Source organism: Typopeltis vanoorti, chromosome 11, assembly GCF_054136105.1.
Source record: "Typopeltis vanoorti isolate ZY-2024b chromosome 11, IOZ_Tvanoo_1.0, whole genome shotgun sequence".
NCBI classification, from domain to species: domain Eukaryota; kingdom Metazoa; phylum Arthropoda; class Arachnida; order Uropygi; family Thelyphonidae; genus Typopeltis; species Typopeltis vanoorti.
The window spans coordinates 30,588,263-30,607,095 of NC_143559.1; the positions used below are offsets into that span (position 1 = coordinate 30,588,263).

The window sequence follows — 18,833 nt, forward strand, 5'->3', positions numbered from 1 at the left end:
AATATATACATTTATTTTCCATCATGTTTACAGTTTTTCTTCCATGTTTAATGGTTATTTCTTTTATAATGTGTACCTGACGAAGGCTGTTAAAAACCTGAAACTAGTTGCTAGTACTAATAAACTGTTTTTTCCATTTTTCTCGGTTTAAGTCATTCAATTCTTTTTAATATATATATATATATAACGAATTTATGATATAAATAGGTTATGCATGTAAATCAACATGTTCATTAAATATGAGGGGCGGCCCTTTCTGCGGGCCTAGGGTCGGGAAATACCTAAATACGCCACTGGGTAGCGAGTCTTCCCATAATGCATAGCATTATGCACACTGAAGTATTTGCATGACTGGGTCAACTTGTATATAACGGCTATCGTCTTCACATCACTAGCCTTAGTATCCCATAATGCAAGGCACATATAATTATGGGTGTATATATATATATATATAATCCCATAATGCAAGGCACATATAATTATGGATATATATATATCCACATATAATTATGGATATATATATATATATATAATGCTATGCATTATGGGAAGGGTTACCACTCAGACCAGTTTCAACTTTTATTGAGGGCTCATCATTGGGAGCAAGACCCAAAGGTGATACTAAGGTTGAAGTAAAGCTGGTCATATTTTCATATACAAGTAGCCAAAAGGTGTCACACTTTATTATTAAACTACTCTGGATTAGAGACAGCTGTTGGAAGTTTTACCATTTGGTTATACTATAAATTAAAGATACCAAAATATTACATAGTCGGTTTAATCCTTTACCCAAGTGTAAGCAAAGTTTGGCTCTCCCACTGATGAGACCTCAATAAAGGTCGAAACTGGTCTGGGTAGTGACCCTTCCCATAATGCATAACATTATACATACCCGTAAAGATGTGTGCCTTGCATTATGAAATACTAAGGCAAGTGATGTGAAGTCATTAGCTTTTACATATGAGTTGTCCCAGTCCTGAAAATGCTTCAGGTGCAAAATCGAAAACCTACACTTGGCTAAAGGATTAAACTAGGTATATAATTTCTTGGTATCTTTAATTTATAGTATAGCCAAGTGGAAAAACTTCCAACTACTGTAGAGTTTGAAACTTTCAGTTACCTCTTAAAGGAAAAAAATAAAGATAAATAAATCCTACTGATCTTCCCCAAAAATCGATCTATCCCCGGGGGACCAGTTGAACAGAAGGTATAGATAAAGCCACTCATTAATGAACTGATGACCGGAATCGAATGCTTAAAAGTTTTTTCTTTGGATCTACTCAGTTGGCATCAGTCAGTGAAGTGCTGCAAAAAAACTTAAAACGGCCTTAATTCCCATACAGGAAGTGAAGAACCTTTAAAGAACTTTCAACTGAAGATAAGCTATAAACAACAATTACATGATAACCACAGTAATTAACTGTAATGAAATGAAAAGGCAAGTTAGACTATAAATTAAAGATACCTGTTGCCACATGCTAGAAATTACTCTTAATAAATAATATTATTAATAACTATTTTTGATGGTTACATAAAATATGTTTCTGTGGAGAAGACAAGCTTCATCCCACAGGATACTGTGTTTAGTGCCATTACTATGTTGTGCCAGACCAGACTTGAGGTTTCATATATTCATTATAATATTGCTGTTGATTAATTCTTTTTTTCCAGAGAACACCCTGTCTGTCCAAAAGGTATGTGGAATGAATTCCATCCATTTTCTTGAGAAAATCAAGGATATTCAAACACAAGAGTTGGATTTGTTAGTCACCTTTGACATTGTTTTCCTCTTTACCAAACATTCTGTAATCTGACACTGTTAATTCATTATAGGATAATTACCCTCCTGATATTGCATGGATTTTTGAATTTGTTATAGAAGAATCAGGATATTTCAGCTGGAAAAACAAGATCTATAGAGAAGTTGAAGGCACTGCCATGGGTAGTCCTCTGTCTCCACCTTTGACAAACTATTTTTTGAACCATATGGAAGCTACCTTGTTCTCATCCATTCATCCCAACCCTCTCATTGGTTTCGTTATGTTGATGAAGTCTTTGCTGTTTGGCCTCATTTTGAAAATGAACTTACCACTTTCCTACAACGGATCAATAGCCTACATCCACACATTCAATTCACCATGTAAAAAGAAAAGACTGATAGTTTACCAATCTTGGATATCCTTCTTATGCACACAGCCTCTGGTAATTTATCAACCAGTGTTTATCGAAAACCTACCTTTACTGGCAGATATATTCAAAAGTCTGCTTATCACACCTCTCAAAAAACTGGTGTTATCAAGTCTTTAATTATAGAGCACATTATGTGTGCTCCTTCCCCTTAAGCTTACAATAACTTCTCACTATCAAAATTTTAATAGAATTTAATGATTACAACCCTATTAAAATCCAGTAGATAATTGACTCCTATGTTCCAACACCTCAGGATTCTTCAACAGACCACAGGGTTTAATCCCTTATATTTCTGGTATCGCTGAACCGATTGTTAGAATTTTGAAGAAGTATCACCCTATTCCCAGATATTTTCCTATAAACAAAATTTCTCATTTATGCCATCTACAAAAGACAAACTATCACCCCTATCATTAGCTGATGTTTACCAAATACCTTGTGAATGTAATCTGAGATACTTTGGGCACACAGGCCATTTTGTGGAAAAGAGAATTAATGACCATCAGTATTATATCGAATTCATGAAACCTCAAAAGTCCGGTCTAGCACAACATAGTATTGACACTAAACACAATATCTGGTGGAATGAAGCTTGTCTTCTCTATAGAAGCAGTTTTAAATATGAACACCTTTTCAAAGAAAATTGTGAAGCACATTTACATCAGCCAAATCTGAATCAGAATGATTGTCTCTCTCCCAAATGTTTGGAAGATTCTTACTTCATGTAACCATCAAAAATAGTTTGTAATAATATTATTTATTAATATTAATTTCTAGCATGCAACAACAATTTTTAATTGGTAAACCACCGACTGCTGTATGTACCTTGTATTCCGATTTCTTTGATTTGCTTGTTTCTACGCAATGATGATGTACTGTTATTTTCAGTAAGAAATAGAGATTCGGTAGAAGATTCGCTAGATTTAGTAGCGGTTCGGTGTAGTAGTGGAGACGGAATGTTGTATAGCAGGTGTGTCCAGCAACGAGTCTTCGGACTCCTTGGAGGTATCACGAATAATAATAATAATATCTGTACTTCCATTTCATTCAAGTTAAGTTGACAACTGCTTTGACATATTTTTTTAATACGAGTCTTGCACTTGGTCAAGTTTCTAAGGAGTGGAAGGAGGGCATGATCGAACGCAAGCATCAAACTATAGGCCTAACTGTGTGTCAATTGTTAGAGAAGCTTGTGAGAACTTGGATCCAGAGTTAGGTTGACAACAATGGCATAATCTTTGATGGACAGCATGGATTTGCTAAAGGGAGGTCATGTTTTAGTAATCTACTTACTTCTCCTTGGACAGAGGAGAAGGATACACAGTAATATACTTGGATTTTGCAAAAGCTTTTGATAGAGTACCTCATGATAAGTTGACAGTCAAACTAGATGAGGTTAGATATTAGATTAGTGCATTGGATTGGAGACTGGCTATCTGATAGGTATCAACAAGTTGTGTATGGGGGTGTGATACCCAGGAAAAGGAAAGTCACTAGTGGAGTGCCTGAGGGGTCTGTTTTAGGGCCATTACTATTTAACTTGTATATTAAGGATATTGACGAAGATTTGGATGGAGATATTCAGTTGTTTGCAGATGATGCAAGGTTGGGACGAACCATAAAGAGTAGTGAAGATGTTGTGGCCTTGCAAGAAGACTTGAATAAATTGAGTGATTGGGAAAGCAAATGGGAATGTGAGTTCAATGTTGCAAAATGTAAGGTTTTAAAATTTGGAAAACAAAGATGGGATGCAGAATTTATGCTTGGTGAGAATATATTGTTGGAGGTAGAGGAAATAAGAGATCTGGGGGTGATAGTGGATAAGGATCTAAAATTTAGGGGATACATCGCCAAAATTGTGAAGACAACACGAAGGCTTCTGGGAATGATGCAGAGGACACTGACATGCAGAAGTAGGGAGATTCTTGTTCCGTTGTATAAGGCTTTGATTAGGCCACACATGGACTATTGTGTTCAGATTTGGTCAACAAGTTTTCAGAAGGATGAAGAGTGAAAAGGGTCCAAAGGCGACTGAATAAGGTAGTTTCTGACCTCAGGAATGTCTAGTATGAGGAAAGATTGAGAAGATGTAATTTGCAGAGTCTGGTGGAGAGAAGGAAGAGGGGAGATATTATAGAGACCTACAAGTTGGTAAGGGGTTGTTATAGGATCGATGGTGGAGACGTTCTACAGAGAATAGTGGGAGATCAGGGGAGAACCAGAGGTCATCCCTGGAAACCGTATAAAGAGGGTGTGAGTAGGGGAGTGAGAGACAGGTTTTTTTCATGCAGAGTTGTAAATGATTGGAATGCCTTGCCTGAGAGTGTGGTGTCTGCAAGGAGTTTGTTTATGACACGGTATGATGAGATGTGTGTGTGTGATAAAAGGCCCTCCCAGATGAGTCTTGGACTCCATAATTATTATTATTACTCCAAATGTCTTGGGGTAATAATAATAATAATTACTTAAATATAAAGAGCCAACAGGCTTCATTTCGCCATTATAAACATTAATTAAATTAATGGGATATTAGATCCCACATTGTTTTAAAACAGAATAAGAAACTCAAAGATTGGAATCAGAGAGTTTCATGCCGAATATGGTATAAAAAAATTCGCCGATACTTGTATCGTTTTTTATACTATATTTGGCATGAAACTCACCGATTCCAACCTTTCAGTTTCTTATTCGGTTTTAAAACAATGTGGGATCTAATATCCCCTTAATTTAATTAATGTTTATATCGCCGAAAAGAAGCCTGTTGGCTCTTTATATTTAAGTAACTTAATGGGTGCACCTTTTGGGACAACTCGCATAGCAGAGTATATAAGTTCTTTTTGCTATACCCTTTGGTATTAATTTGGTCTAGCTACTCACTGCTGAAACCTCAATAAAGGCTGAAACCAGTCTAGGTAGTGACCTCCTACCATAATGTAATAACAGCATACATTTCCTAGGAAATGTGTTTTTACATTATGGAAAATACCAAAAATAGTGATCAACACTTTCCCCACCTTTGCAACGAGTTGCCGCGTTTGTACTACGTACTAGGACTACTTGCATTTAGCTCACGCTAGTTTTCGCGATACTTGTATAGTTTTTTATACTATATTCGGCATGAAACTCTCTGATTCCAATCTTTGAGTTTCTTATTCGGTTTTAAAACAATGTGGGATCTAATATCCCCTTAATTTAATTAATAATAATAATTACTGTGGTTATCGCGTAATTTGTTGTTTGTAGTCATGCCACAGGTACCTTTAAAGATTGAAGATTAGCTAGTCAGCTTCATACATTAGTGGCAAGATTTTCCTTCCTGGAAACTCAGATTTTAAACTGGTAACAAGGACACACTACATTAATGATCATCAAAAATATTGCAGAAACAACGGAGGACTATTATATGGCCTTAGTTTCGAATGTTATTTCGAACTCCAGCAACAATCTGCGATTTGTCTTCATGGATGTTGCCACAAGGCTACACCGGCAGAACTTAAATAAATCTTTAAAAAAAATAAATAAAGTTTATAAAAGGTACTGAATTGGCTGAGGTTCGAATACTGCATAAGTCATCACAGATGGATATTTTGCAAAAAATTAAAATAGTTTTGATTTTATAGGAAGGACTTCATCTAGTCTAAAGAAGAGGAAGAGAAACCAAGGGAAAAAAATGGCCCATGGAAAAAAAAAAAAAAACGTTTGTCCAAAAAATTCTGCATTAAATCGTTATACAAGATATCGGAATGATGAACCATGAAATCAGTGAATTCTATTCATAATTTTCATTTGAGTAAATGATTACCACAAACACAGTTCAATTTAGAAAATAGTCATCAATGAAAAATGGTTCGGATGAAGATGGATTTCAGTAATGCCAGTTTCTCTTTAGTGAAAATTGTCTAATTTTGTAATATTATGTTTCACTTTTCATTAAAATTTTTGTGTGTGTTTTTATGTGTGTAAAGTTTTTATTTTACGTCCTTTAAAATGGCAGGCAATGCATACATTCAGAAAACTTCTTAAATTAAAATGCACAGAATTTTTAAAAACAACCAAATTTGCTTAAAGAACAAGAAATAATAATAAATTACTGTGAGACGTTGAATTGAATAGCTGTCTTTTTAACTATAAACATATTTCTCCATTGAAAAATTATAATTTTTCATAAACTATGATAAAAATACAAACCTGTGCAACCTCTCGGCAATTACAGCAAAAGTTTACTAAACACACATTAACCATATCAGCTCCGTAAACAACTGTCAAGGTTTTGTCTTCTAGTGGGGTAGCTTGTGCTCCCATTGTGACCGAGTCTCGTAGTTTTCCTTCCTGTTAAAAGAAGAACAAGATCTGTGAAATAAAATATAACAGGAAAGAAATGTATGCTTACATGGAATTGTGTAAATGTATAGACCTGCATATATGGACCACACTGGACAATTCATGAACCATGGAGCACAGCTTACTCGATCTATGGATTGGGTTTGGACAAGAATAAAACATATTCCTGAGCTCAGGTTGCCCCTTCAGTAATCATGAGGCCATTCCGGATATTTTTTAAAACTCAGCTGCTTATTTCTGCAAGTCTTAATGAAATGTGTACATGTGCACATAAATTCAAATTAAACAACTGATTAGTTTTATATACACTATCTGTCAATAATTGTCCTAGTTATTTTGAATTATGTAACATTCCATGTTTGTTAATAACATAAAAACTGGTGTACAGTATTTCATTGTAACAGGTGAATTGCCAATGGTATTGGCAACACAAATGGACTCAGTAACTTCCAGAGAGGTGTAATCATGGGCTGTCACATTGGTGACATGTCCATACATGCCATTACTGCTCATCTGGAGCATCCAAAATCAAGGCAATGTGGTCAACAAATGGAGACATTCTGGCATCACTAGTGCAGGAAAGCACCCGGGGGGGGGGGGGGGCAGAAAATGACTGACAGGGACAGGAGGGTGTTAAAACGGGTGGCATGCAAAACCAGCTACAGTAAGCACAGACCATTCGTGATGAATTCTAGAGAGCCAGTAACACCTGGGTTTCCATGGAAAAGCAGCGGCACACAAGTCGAACATCACAACAACAAACAAGGTGGCTCATCTAGCCTGGTGCAAAGAGCGTGTGAACTGCATAATTGACCAATGGAAAACAGTACTCTGGAGCGATGAATCAAGGTTCCCCCTGTTTCCAGTCTGATGGCAGGGTGTGGAGGCAGACTGGTGAGTACTTGTTACCACAGTGTGTGGTACCTGAAGTAAAGTTTGGTAGTAGAGGGGTAATGGAGTGGGGTGCATTCAGCTGGTTTGGAGTGGGGACCAGTGATCATTGTCCATGGTTCCATGAAGGCAACTCAGTACTTTGATATTCTGGTTCATCAGGTGCTACCTAAACTAGAGTTTTTATAGAACAGACCCATGTTACTATCAAGACAACAATGCCCAATGCCACAAAGCTGCAGCTGTTATGGAATTGTGTGTAGAGTTGGATGTTAAACCACAGCCCAAGTTGTGCAGAGTCCTGACCTCAACCCCATTGAACACCTGTGGGGAAAATTGGAACGGTGATTGAAGTGCAGAGCAGCATGTTCTCGATCTGTCACTGAATTCAGTGCTACTTTCATGGTGGAATGGAGACAAATTCCACCTGATGTCTAACGCATATTGGTGGAAAGCCTCCCTCAAAGAGTGTAGGAGGTGATCAAAGCCAAAGGTAGACATATCTGATTTTAGAGTTCGCTACGCCTGTTGGTATCAACTGTAAATTGCTAAAGTGTCCGGACAGTTATTGGTAGATGGTGTATATTTTCTTTCCTAAAGTACAGAGCTCAAAGGCTTCATTTGGCATAAGTAAGCTATAAAAACGAAGGATTTGTGTGTTCATCTAGATTTTATAGTCAAATATAGAAAATAATTTAAGTTTCGAAATTCACCAGAAAGCTGATGGTAATGTAATCTTCGGCATAGGAGGGGCCATCAGGGGAAAATGCTGGTCTTGAAATTCACACTTGCTCTTTTTATCATTCAGGGAGTGAGAGGTGTGATTGAAATCTGATTATCGGAATAATAAATTACAGGTAACCCTCGTATAACGCGGATGTTAGGTTCCATAGAAATGCCGCGTTATATAAATCGCGTTATGCGAGACTCAGATCACATACAAAATGTAGGGTTATGTTCTGAAATCGGTTTAAAAAAAATTATATAAACAACAATGACATATCCAACAAAAATATATTTTTGTTTAATTCAGGTAATTCATGTAAGTTAAGAAAACATATAAACTATGACACAAATACATAGTATAAAAATCACAAATTGTAATTAAGCTTCATTGCACGTAATGCATAAATGTTTTAGGCAAAATAAAAATAAGTGCATATTTTAATCTTTCATAGCACGAGGATTTGAGGATCGGTTAATAAACATTAGTTTTGTCATGTAATCAGCTGATTACTACAAAACAGTAGAGTAATTCTGTCTTTGGAAACTTTGAATCCAGGAGCTGATCTTTCAGATGGCGAAATATAGGTGCATTTTGGCATTTTTTTTCCAATATAACCCGGATTCATCAGCACTGAACACCTGGTCTGCATTATAAATGTTTATAAACGTTGAGAGTTTTTTGTTTAATAAGATTTCCATCCAAAGGAAATTTTCTTTTGAGTGCATCTTCTTTCCAAATCATTAGAGATTTCTTCATTTTTCTCTTAGAAAATTGCGTTCACGAGCAACGAGCTTTGTACTTACCGTTGACCCAGCAATAAACACTTTCTCAGATTTTATGTTCATTGTGTTTGATTGTTTGAATTGTTGAGTCATTTAAATTCAAAGTCCTTACAACAACTGGTTTTTCTCCATTTTTCAACCGATCCATGATTTTAATTTTTTCTTCGAGACGAATTTTCTTTTCAATATTCATTTTTTCCCTTTCGATGCAATTTGTGGCTTACTATAAAAATATTTTTTTTTACATAAAAATGTATTACATATTAATTATGTATGTAACTCACCAGAAAATAAAGTGCTCAGCTTGAGATAACACACTTATGATTTTAAATGCGCTTTCCTGGCAGAAAACGAAGACAATTTTCAACAATAAACACTTTATACGGTATACAATTGACGTACATGCGTTAATGGGTGTTTCCCATAATATAAATTCGCTACTTATAACTACCTGCGCGATACGGGCAGACAAAAATTTAACGAAGATAAAATTTGATTTTTAAGTTGCACGATGAAAAATATATGAAAAGATAAAGGGTTACTACAATTTGTAGACCGCTTTATACGAGGGTTACCTGTACTGACCATTTAAAACTATATATTTAGAAATTTATGTACATTTAATCATACAAATACAACATTTATTTTACAAATGATATTCTATATTTTTCAATTTAGCTACTTGAATACAAATTCTACCCTACGGTTCTTCTTTATGAACTGCTCAATAGCATCATTATAAAAAGTTGGTTGTAACGTAATTTTCCCAAGCAATACGCACACTTGCAAAGGCTGCTGAAGCTCACTGGCTAGAGATATGTTGACTGCGTATGGCCTGTGGTTTAAGCAACAGAACAACGTGAAATGAAATCACACTGCTGCTGCGAGGACCTGTAAGCTCCTACAACCGAGCAAGCCAAGGTAGCTTTGACTAGACGAGCAAGCATCGGCTTTCGACAGAAGCTTAAAACGTCTTCTGTCTACAAAAATAAAAGCCTAAATGGAATGCTTATAAATGCATGCATTTATTAACAAATAAATAGTACTTCTTTCTCAATTAATTAGCTTGCGCAGCAAGCATGGAGAATTCGCCACTGGTGACCATGGTACTTATGGCGTAACAGCTGTTGTGACGGGCCTGGTTGCCGAGTGGTTAGTGTACCCGCTCTTAAACCAACAGGTCGCAGATTCGAATCCGCCGTGTGCATGAAAGTTTGTGATTGTCTTTAGATGGAGGTATGAATTTCAATTTCATCTCTCCCAGTGTGAGACCGCTTCCTGCTTATTGGAGGCCTGGAGTGGCTTGAAAAAGTTCAATGTTTGGTCTCTTGAGCAGGATTTCTGGACTATATATATATATATAACTTAATATATATTTCTTAACTTACATGAATTACCTGAATTAAACAAAAATATATTTTTGTTGGATATGTCATTGTTGTTTATATAATTTTTTTAAACCGATTTCGGAACATAACCCTACATTTTGTATGTGATCTGAGTCTCGCATAACGCGATTTATATAACGCGGCATTTCTATGGAACCTAACATCCGCGTTATACGAGGGTTACCTGTAATTCATTATTCCGATAATCAGATTTCAATCACACCTCTCACTCCCTGAATGATAAAAAGAGCAAGCGTGAATTTCAAGACCAGCATTTTCCCCTGATGGCCCCTCCTACGCCGAAGATTACATTACCATCAGCTTTCTGGTGAATTTCGAAACTTAAATTATTTTCTATATTTGACTATATATATATATATACACACACACACACACACACATATACACCGGTATTTGCTGCAACTGTATATGAGGTATTTTTGTGGAATACGTATTTTTCTAATATAAAAATTATTGTGGAACAATGCAGTTATATTGTAGATTAAATTTCTTATTTTTACAATTGTGTAAGAAATGAATAGTTATTAGTAAACGTAGGTTGAAGATTATTGGTAAACCTATAGTACGTTTGTACCATGGGTACAAACGTACCATAGGTTTACTAATAATCTTTCGTGGTGGGAACCACGTAAAAAAAAAAAAAAAAAAAAAAGATATTATATGAATGAAAGAGCCTTTGGAGTTATAATCTTATATTTTTCCCCCCTAATTCAGATGCAGTTCAGAGAACAATCAAGCTGTTTAACATATTCTTTACACATTTGTTCCATTCCTTAGCGCGCGCATACTCACTTCCTGCTGTATCGCCTCATCTAATGATACTCCATAATCAATTTTCATTCAAATTTTTGCTCATAATTTCAAATTTATCCTCAGAAGCAAAATATCACTACCTATTTGCAGTCCAGCATTGAAACCAACGTACTAAATCCTTGTCCTCTTTTCAAATCTATGTTGTTTCCATTTTATGGAACATGCAATCTGCATCAATGTTTCTCATCAATTATACACTTAAATCAGTCCAAAAAAAAAAAAAAGGAAAGATATAACTTAAAATATAATTTAATATTTAAAAAAAATCACTTACAAAGTATATTATAGTTACTTAGAGACTTTCGTAGGTGGGGGCTGCTATATATGCAAAGAAAAAAAAAAGAAAAAAAGCGACCGGCCCAAAACTCGAGATTCCCAAGCGTATTCAAAATGTATTCCTTAAGAAAAAGCATACGAGGAAAAAAATGGAATAGAGTCAAAAAGCAAGATGAAACGATTAAAGTTAGCCATTTAAGTTCTTACACAATTGTAAAAATAAGGAATCTAATCTACAATATAACTGCATTGTTCCACAATAATTTTTATATTAGGAAAAATACGTATTCCACAAAAATACCTCATATATATATATATATATATATATATATATATGTGTGTGTGTGTGTGTGTGTGTGTGTATGTGTGTGTGTGCGTGCTGCAACTCAGAAGCTGCTACTTTGATATTAATATTGCTGCTGTTAAAACTGCTAAAATTTCAGACGGGACTTCACATTCAAGTGTTATATAATATGCCGAACAATAATTTGTTCGTTAACCTCTTTTCAAAAGCTTCAACAACCGCCTGCATTCGCGTACAAAAAAAAAAAAAAAGTGGGCTAGTACTTTTTGCTTTTTTTACATATTAAGATGTTTTCTACAGACACCACTTATTTATGACGAGACCATTTAGTGGTATCTATGACATGTTTTCTTTTCCTTACTTTGCAATTGCAATCCCAAGCTGCGTTTTGTTCAAATTTATGCCAAAATTTCTAGGAGAGTTTAAACAACGTAAAAAACAATTATATCCCATTTCTGAGGAGAAAACTTAATCCCCCCCACACACACACACAATCTTTCAGGCCGATTAAGTTGAATTTCTCAAGAGACCTTTAACAATATAATAAACAGCTATGTGTATTCCAAATATGGTCACAGTTTTGAATTATGTGACCCGCAGAAGTGTCTGCGCAGAACGTAATCTCCCTTCATTTTATGTCCAAATCAGCTAACGCCTTTTATTCCCTTATGTGGAGTAAGTAGGTGAGGACTTTTTTAACCTTATGTAGCTTTTGGAGACTGAGTAGGCAGTTCAATCTCCACTGGTAGCAAATCTATCACTAATTATAAGCGGCTGAAATAATGTGGGTACGGTCGATTTTCTTGAGCTTACGGGTCGAAAAACCCGAGTTTACAGGAGAAAAAAGTTTGACCGGTTCCCGAGTTAGTCGATCTCTGGCACTTGCCCGTGCCAGAGATCGACTAACTCGGAAACCGGTCAAAGAAAGCCTTATAAAAAGTTCCTCTCCAGTCGGCGACTAGACTTGAACGTGAAGGCTATTTTCGGCCGGCCTAGCGCCACTTCCACTGAGCTATACAGGCCTAACATCAACTGTCTGCAAATCTCGCCGGAAAAAGAAACAAATATATTCCAAATTTGGTCGAAATCAGTCAACGATGCAGCCTTGTAGAGATGTGTGCTTTCAATGTGCTTACTTTATTATTATTATTATTATTAAATGGAAGTGGCAAATCCATAATATTCAATTCTAGATTATAGTAGGTCGAATTTTGGTGCTAACGATTCTTGTAATAATATAATATTCAGCGAGTTGTTACAATAGTTGGTTTAAGAGTCACTACCGTTACTCTTGATTTAATTAAAAATAAATAAAATAAAACGTAGAATAAAGTTTTAGTTTCTCAAAAGTCGGCAAGATTTAAAGAACAGCTTATTCTGCGAAAGAATGTTTTGCTCGTGCTTACTAGGAAGAGATAGACAGGCGACTTTGACGTAACAGACATAAATCAGCTTTATATTTACAATGAATATGATGAAATAACTGATTACTGACTTTCATACATAAACTAATACAATTCACAGAGCATCATCGCACTGAAAAGCTGGGTGAGTTTTAAAACAAATAGTCATTTTATAACCACAGTATCTAATGTTCGATTAGTGAACGCTGAATAATGACTCGCTTTTCTGCATGGCTGAATATAACTGGCAAGTTGTCCACAGTTGTTTAATGGAATGCTAAATCTCCAAACCAAAGTAACCACTACCCCAGAAGTGATTTATTCTTATCCGTACGTTTTCCTATATAATAATAATAATAATAAATCTTCTTTGCTTAAGGAAGAAGACATTTATATTATATGGAGAAATGCAAAAAAAAAAGTTAACAGCGACTAATCCTACTAAAATGGCAGCTTTAGTCTTGCACATCTTGGAATCTACGGATATGTTTTATCTGGAAGAAAGTAAATGATTTCTGTAGTTCTCAGTGAAGCAAACGTTTGACAGTAAGAAGCCATTAATCATGAGGGATGTCTCACATGTCCTGGTTTTCTCAGACAAGCTGTCACAGAGTACAGGCAGCAGGAGTCGTCTGTGAAAACACGCAGTCTTTTTAGTTCTAGTTCAGGCGTTTCTTATATGGTTCATGACAGCGTGCCAAACCTGGCCTTTATAAACAAAACTAAGTTCTAGGCAGCTTATAAATAGCCTTTACGAAACTGCTATAACACAATAAAATAAATTCATGTCGAAAAATCAGAACACATAGAATACTTTTCATTTGCTTATCTCTTCCGATCACTGTGTATTTTTGATTCAAAATTCCAGGAAACATTTTCAATGAATTTTCAAGTAAGTTTTCTTCAAAACCGAGAGTTCTGTATAAGTTGAATTATGGAGGAATTTCGTGTACTATATACTTATTTAAAACATCACAATTTGAATATAAAACAGATGCTTACAAGAGAGCATTCCTAAATATCTTCTACAGTAAACAAGTGACTCGTAATATTTTGCTGTTTTAATCATAAACCACGTTGTGTATCATTCTATTTTAAACTATAACAGAAATAGTAATCTCAATATAGCCGACTCTCAGTGAAGCTATATGTTGGTTTTGTTAGTTTAAAATCAAGAAAAAAGCCAATATAACATGTCTAGACGTAGTGGACATCTTTAGAAACTTTATACAGATTAAAAATAATGCAGAATAAACACTTTTAAAACTAATAATTTTCAAGTAAAACTATCAACTGTATAAATTAATTTCGCTGTAGTTAAGCCTTCCCATTCTTATATCAATGACGAACCCATTTTTTTTGTATATATATATATATATATATATATATATATATATATATATATATATATATATATATATATATATATATATATATATATATATATTCACACGAGGGTGGTCTATAAAGTTCTCGGCCTCGACCATAGATGAGAACACTATCGGCAAGATTTTTTTTTTCTAAGTTGGTACATCTGTCATAAGCTTCCATGTGAAATTTCAAGTCATTCTATCAAGTAGTTTGTTTTATACAGCTGTCTGAAGCAAAAGTGTTGTCTGTATCCCTTGATATGGATAAAATTGAGTATCGTGCGGTTATAAAATTCTTTGTAAAAGAAGGTTTAATGCCAAAAGAAATTCATTCGAAGTTCATAAATGTTTATGGGCACTCTTCTTCTCGTTTTCGACAATTAAGAAATGGGCTGCAGAGTTTAAACGTGGCCGTACTAGCCTTGAAGATGATCCACGTGAAGGACGTCCAAAAATTGTAACAACACTAGAAATCATTGATCAAGTGCACGATATGGTATTGGATGACCGGCGAGTCAAAGTGCGTGAAATTGCTGAGACCATAAGCATTTCAAAAGAATGTGTAGGATATCTTTTGCATGAAGAATTGCAAATGAAAAAGCTTTGCGCAAGATGGGTGTGCGTGCTTGCTCACATCAGATCAAAAACGAAAATCTCTGAACAGTGCTTGGAGTGTTTTAACAAGAATAAAACTGATTTTGTGCGTCGATTTATCACTATGGATGAGACTTGGATTCACCATTACACACCAGAATCCAAACAGCAGGCTAAACAGTGGACAGAAGCCGGTTGTACAGCGCCAAAGACAAAGTCGGTTCCATCAGCAGGAAAGGTCATGGCATCGGTGTTTTTGGATGCTAAAGGCATTTTGCTGATTATCTTGAAAAGGGTAAAACAATAACCGGGGAATATTATTCTGATCTTTTAACCAGACTAGACGAAAAATTCGTGAGAAAGACCCAGTTTGCAGGGGAAAAAAAATCATCTTTCATCAGGACAATGCACCTGCCCACAAAGGTGTTTTGGCAATGGGAAAATTAAGGGATCTACACTATGAATTGTTGGAACATCCACCATATTCCCCAGATTTGGCTCCCTCTGACTTCTATCTCTTCCCAAAACTAGAACTCTTTCTCGCTAGTCAGCGTTTTTCTTCGAATCAAGAGACGATTGCAGCTGTAGAGGGGTATTTTGCAAATCTTACTGAGAACCACTACAGGCACAGGATAATGGCGCTGGAATAAATGTATCGTCTTAAGGGAGAGTATGTTGAAAAATAAAAATAATTTCAAAATTATAAATTCGTTTTTTTTTTCATTGTTAGGCCGAGAACTTTTCAGACCACCCTCGTATACAGAATGAACATTATATTTCACACTGACAGGTGACAATCCAACAACACTTTTGTTATTACTCACTTTAAAAACAAATGCTTTCTCAAGAAAGCTCAAAACATTCTACTTGCGGTACATAACCGCATTTATATAAAAATCTGTTTTTAATTAATTTTCTTAAATGAAGCTCAATTATGACAGAATGATGTTGGACAATTGTCATTGCGAAATTGGTTAATAATACGAGTATCTTCGGAAATATAGCTATATAAAATCACCACAGTTCTTTTGGAACGTAATAAAAATAAAAGAGTAAATCAAAAACTCACCGGCGGCATATTTTCATTTCATATTTTATAGAGCCTGTGTAGCTCAGTGGATGTGGCATCTGCATACCACGGCGCTTGACCGCACGAAGGAAGACTTCTTGGTTTCGAATGTAGTCGGCGAGAAATTTTTCTAAGCCTTTCTTCGACCGGTTCCCGAGTTAGTCGAGCTCTGTCACGCGCAAGCGGGTTTTTTCTCCCGGAAACTCGGGTTTTTCGTCCCGTAAAGTCAAAAAAATCGATCTTAGAACCCACATTATTTCAGACATTAAATACGAGTTAGGGGTTAGGGACCACGAGATGGCGGCACTTGTTGAGCCATCTCTCTTCACTGTGTGCCGCTTAATTAGTGATAGTTTTGGGCTATTTCTGATTGGGTACCAGTGGAGATTGAACTGCCCACTCAGTCTCCAAAAGTTACATAGGCTAAAACGGCCTCGCCTACTCCCTATATATGGGAATAAAAAAGGCGTTAGCCGATTTTATTTTCATTTTATAGTGTTATGAATATTTCTGAATATACAAATGAACGATCATTCAATGTAGTTTTCATATTTTGTAAGGAATGTGGAGGCATCTTTCTAGATGATGGAGTTCCAAACATATCATCCCCCTCCTTCTGGTCCATGCAGGAGAAAGAATGAAATGTTGTACAATTTGTGTGGTCCAAGTGTCACTCCAAGTAATAATCATTGGGAGATGGCGTAATATATGGGGAGAAATGTTTGTTACGCTGGAAGATAGAAAATAGTCCGAGTAATGGAGCATAGCTGGACTTAGGTCAATAAGATGGTTTAGACTTAGAAGTTCAACTCGAAATAACTGCTGCGGATGCTGCCATTGCATAGCAATGAGTATAAAAATCAAGATCATTGCTGGCAATTTTTACGCTTCGTACGGACATGTTTACAAGATCATCTACTTCTGCCTTTTTACAACATCGAGGCACAGTGGGTAGGGGAAACGTTCAGTGGGGAACTAATGGCAATGCATGCCCCATTCATTCTGAAAAATCTGCAATGCTGTTACAGTGATGGAGATAAATTTTTGGACTGGATCGTCATTATTATTATTATTACGGGAAACTCCAAGGAGTCAGACTCATCGAGGGAGGATGATTATTTGGCATTCGCACGGTATCTTTGAACTCATTTACAGTCATGGCACCCATAACAAACTCTGGCAGCTTATTCCACTCTCCAAGTAAAAAACCTAGTTCTAACAACCTTGCTCAGTTTCCATGGAAACTGTTCTGAAAAATTTCCCTTGAATTAATTTTGTAAAAACCTTTCAGTAATTTGAATGTCTCAATCATATCAACCCTTTTCCGCCTATCAACCAATTTCTGTAACCCACAGATCTTCAACCTGCTCTCGTAAGGTTCATTCCATAAACCAGCTATCATCTTGGTCACTCGCCTCTAGATCCTCTCTACCTCCTCCCCATCAAGAAGAAATCTGGGCACAGTAGTCAAGATGGGGTATTATCAAGGCTCGATAAAGAGGAACAATAACTTGCTTATAAGTCGAATGTCGAGAGAACTGTATGTAGTATGAGCAGCTGGTTACATTCCGTGATTGAGACATTAAAATATATCAACACCCTCGGAACGGTCGAACACATTACTCAACGATTTGGTTGAAAAACTGCAAATAAGGGTTCTTCTTTCAAGTGTATATTATATTCTAAAGCGCTCATGACAAAAAAAAAATCATATAAAGAAATGTTGAGAAAGATTTTAGATTTAGTAGGGAAAGGAAATCTAACCATGGAGACCTAAGAGTAGTCCATCACTGTTTTCCAAAATATATTCTACCATGTGTTTCTGACCGTTTTACGAGTTCATTACCAGCAAGGCTATTATGAAGTGTAATACGATTACATTTCCTCTGCCTGCAAACAGGTCACAGTTTTTTCTCTTAAACCAAATAGCAGATTTTGAATTTAGTACCTTTGTGAAATATAAATCCTAGTTATAATTTTGGTCCAGACTGTCCGAGCTGGTGGTGAATAGCCTTTCCTCTCAAGCTACCAGCAGGTTGTAGGTTTAAATCTCACTGTGACATGGCCGTTTGTGAAAATTAGATGATTATCATCGACGATGTGAGGCCACCAATTTACTGGAGAGTTGAAGTGGCTTGAAAAAGTCCTATGTTTGATTCTCAAGAACAAGGTTTCTAGATTTTTTTTGTTCTCCAACATTACTTAACGTACAACAGGATTAAAACCGTGGGTGGAATTCACATAAAAAATAAAAATCTGTTTGCCGATGTTAAGTGCGTATGCATTTCAGTTAAGGACTCTTGCTCAGTAATAAAAAACAAAAATTTACTTCATATCCTCTGATTAGAACAACACGAGTGTGCAAAGCACATATTAACATAAAAAAATACAGTGTTTATGATACATAATAAATAACGGAAAAACTCACGTAGAAATATTATTTAATAGTATAATTTTTGCCTGTGTGTCACAGGCATCTTCAGTATAATTAAGCACAAAATTAAACACTAACTGACAATTCCAAAAAGCGCCACCTAAGTAGCTGGTGTAAGATAACTAAAAAGGTCAATAACTTTCCTAAAAAAAAAAAAAAATTTAATACAATAAAAAGTTAGGAAAGATTAGCTGATTTGTAAAGTACTATCTCCCATAAAGGGGATAGAC

The 18,833-nt window shown here is 35.7% G+C and overlaps 1 protein-coding gene across 1 annotated transcript in view; it reads right to left on the reverse strand.

The window, feature by feature from the left end:
* LOC150101407 (1-phosphatidylinositol 4,5-bisphosphate phosphodiesterase classes I and II-like) overlaps positions 1 to 18,833 on the reverse strand; it is a 965,056-nt gene that overhangs the window by 659,274 nt on the left and 286,949 nt on the right. Inside the window, exon 4 of the mRNA XM_090400893.1 lies at positions 6,379 to 6,519. Coding sequence (XP_090257019.1) covers positions 6,379 to 6,519 — 141 coding nt within the window. The remainder of the gene's footprint in view (positions 1 to 6,378; positions 6,520 to 18,833) is intronic.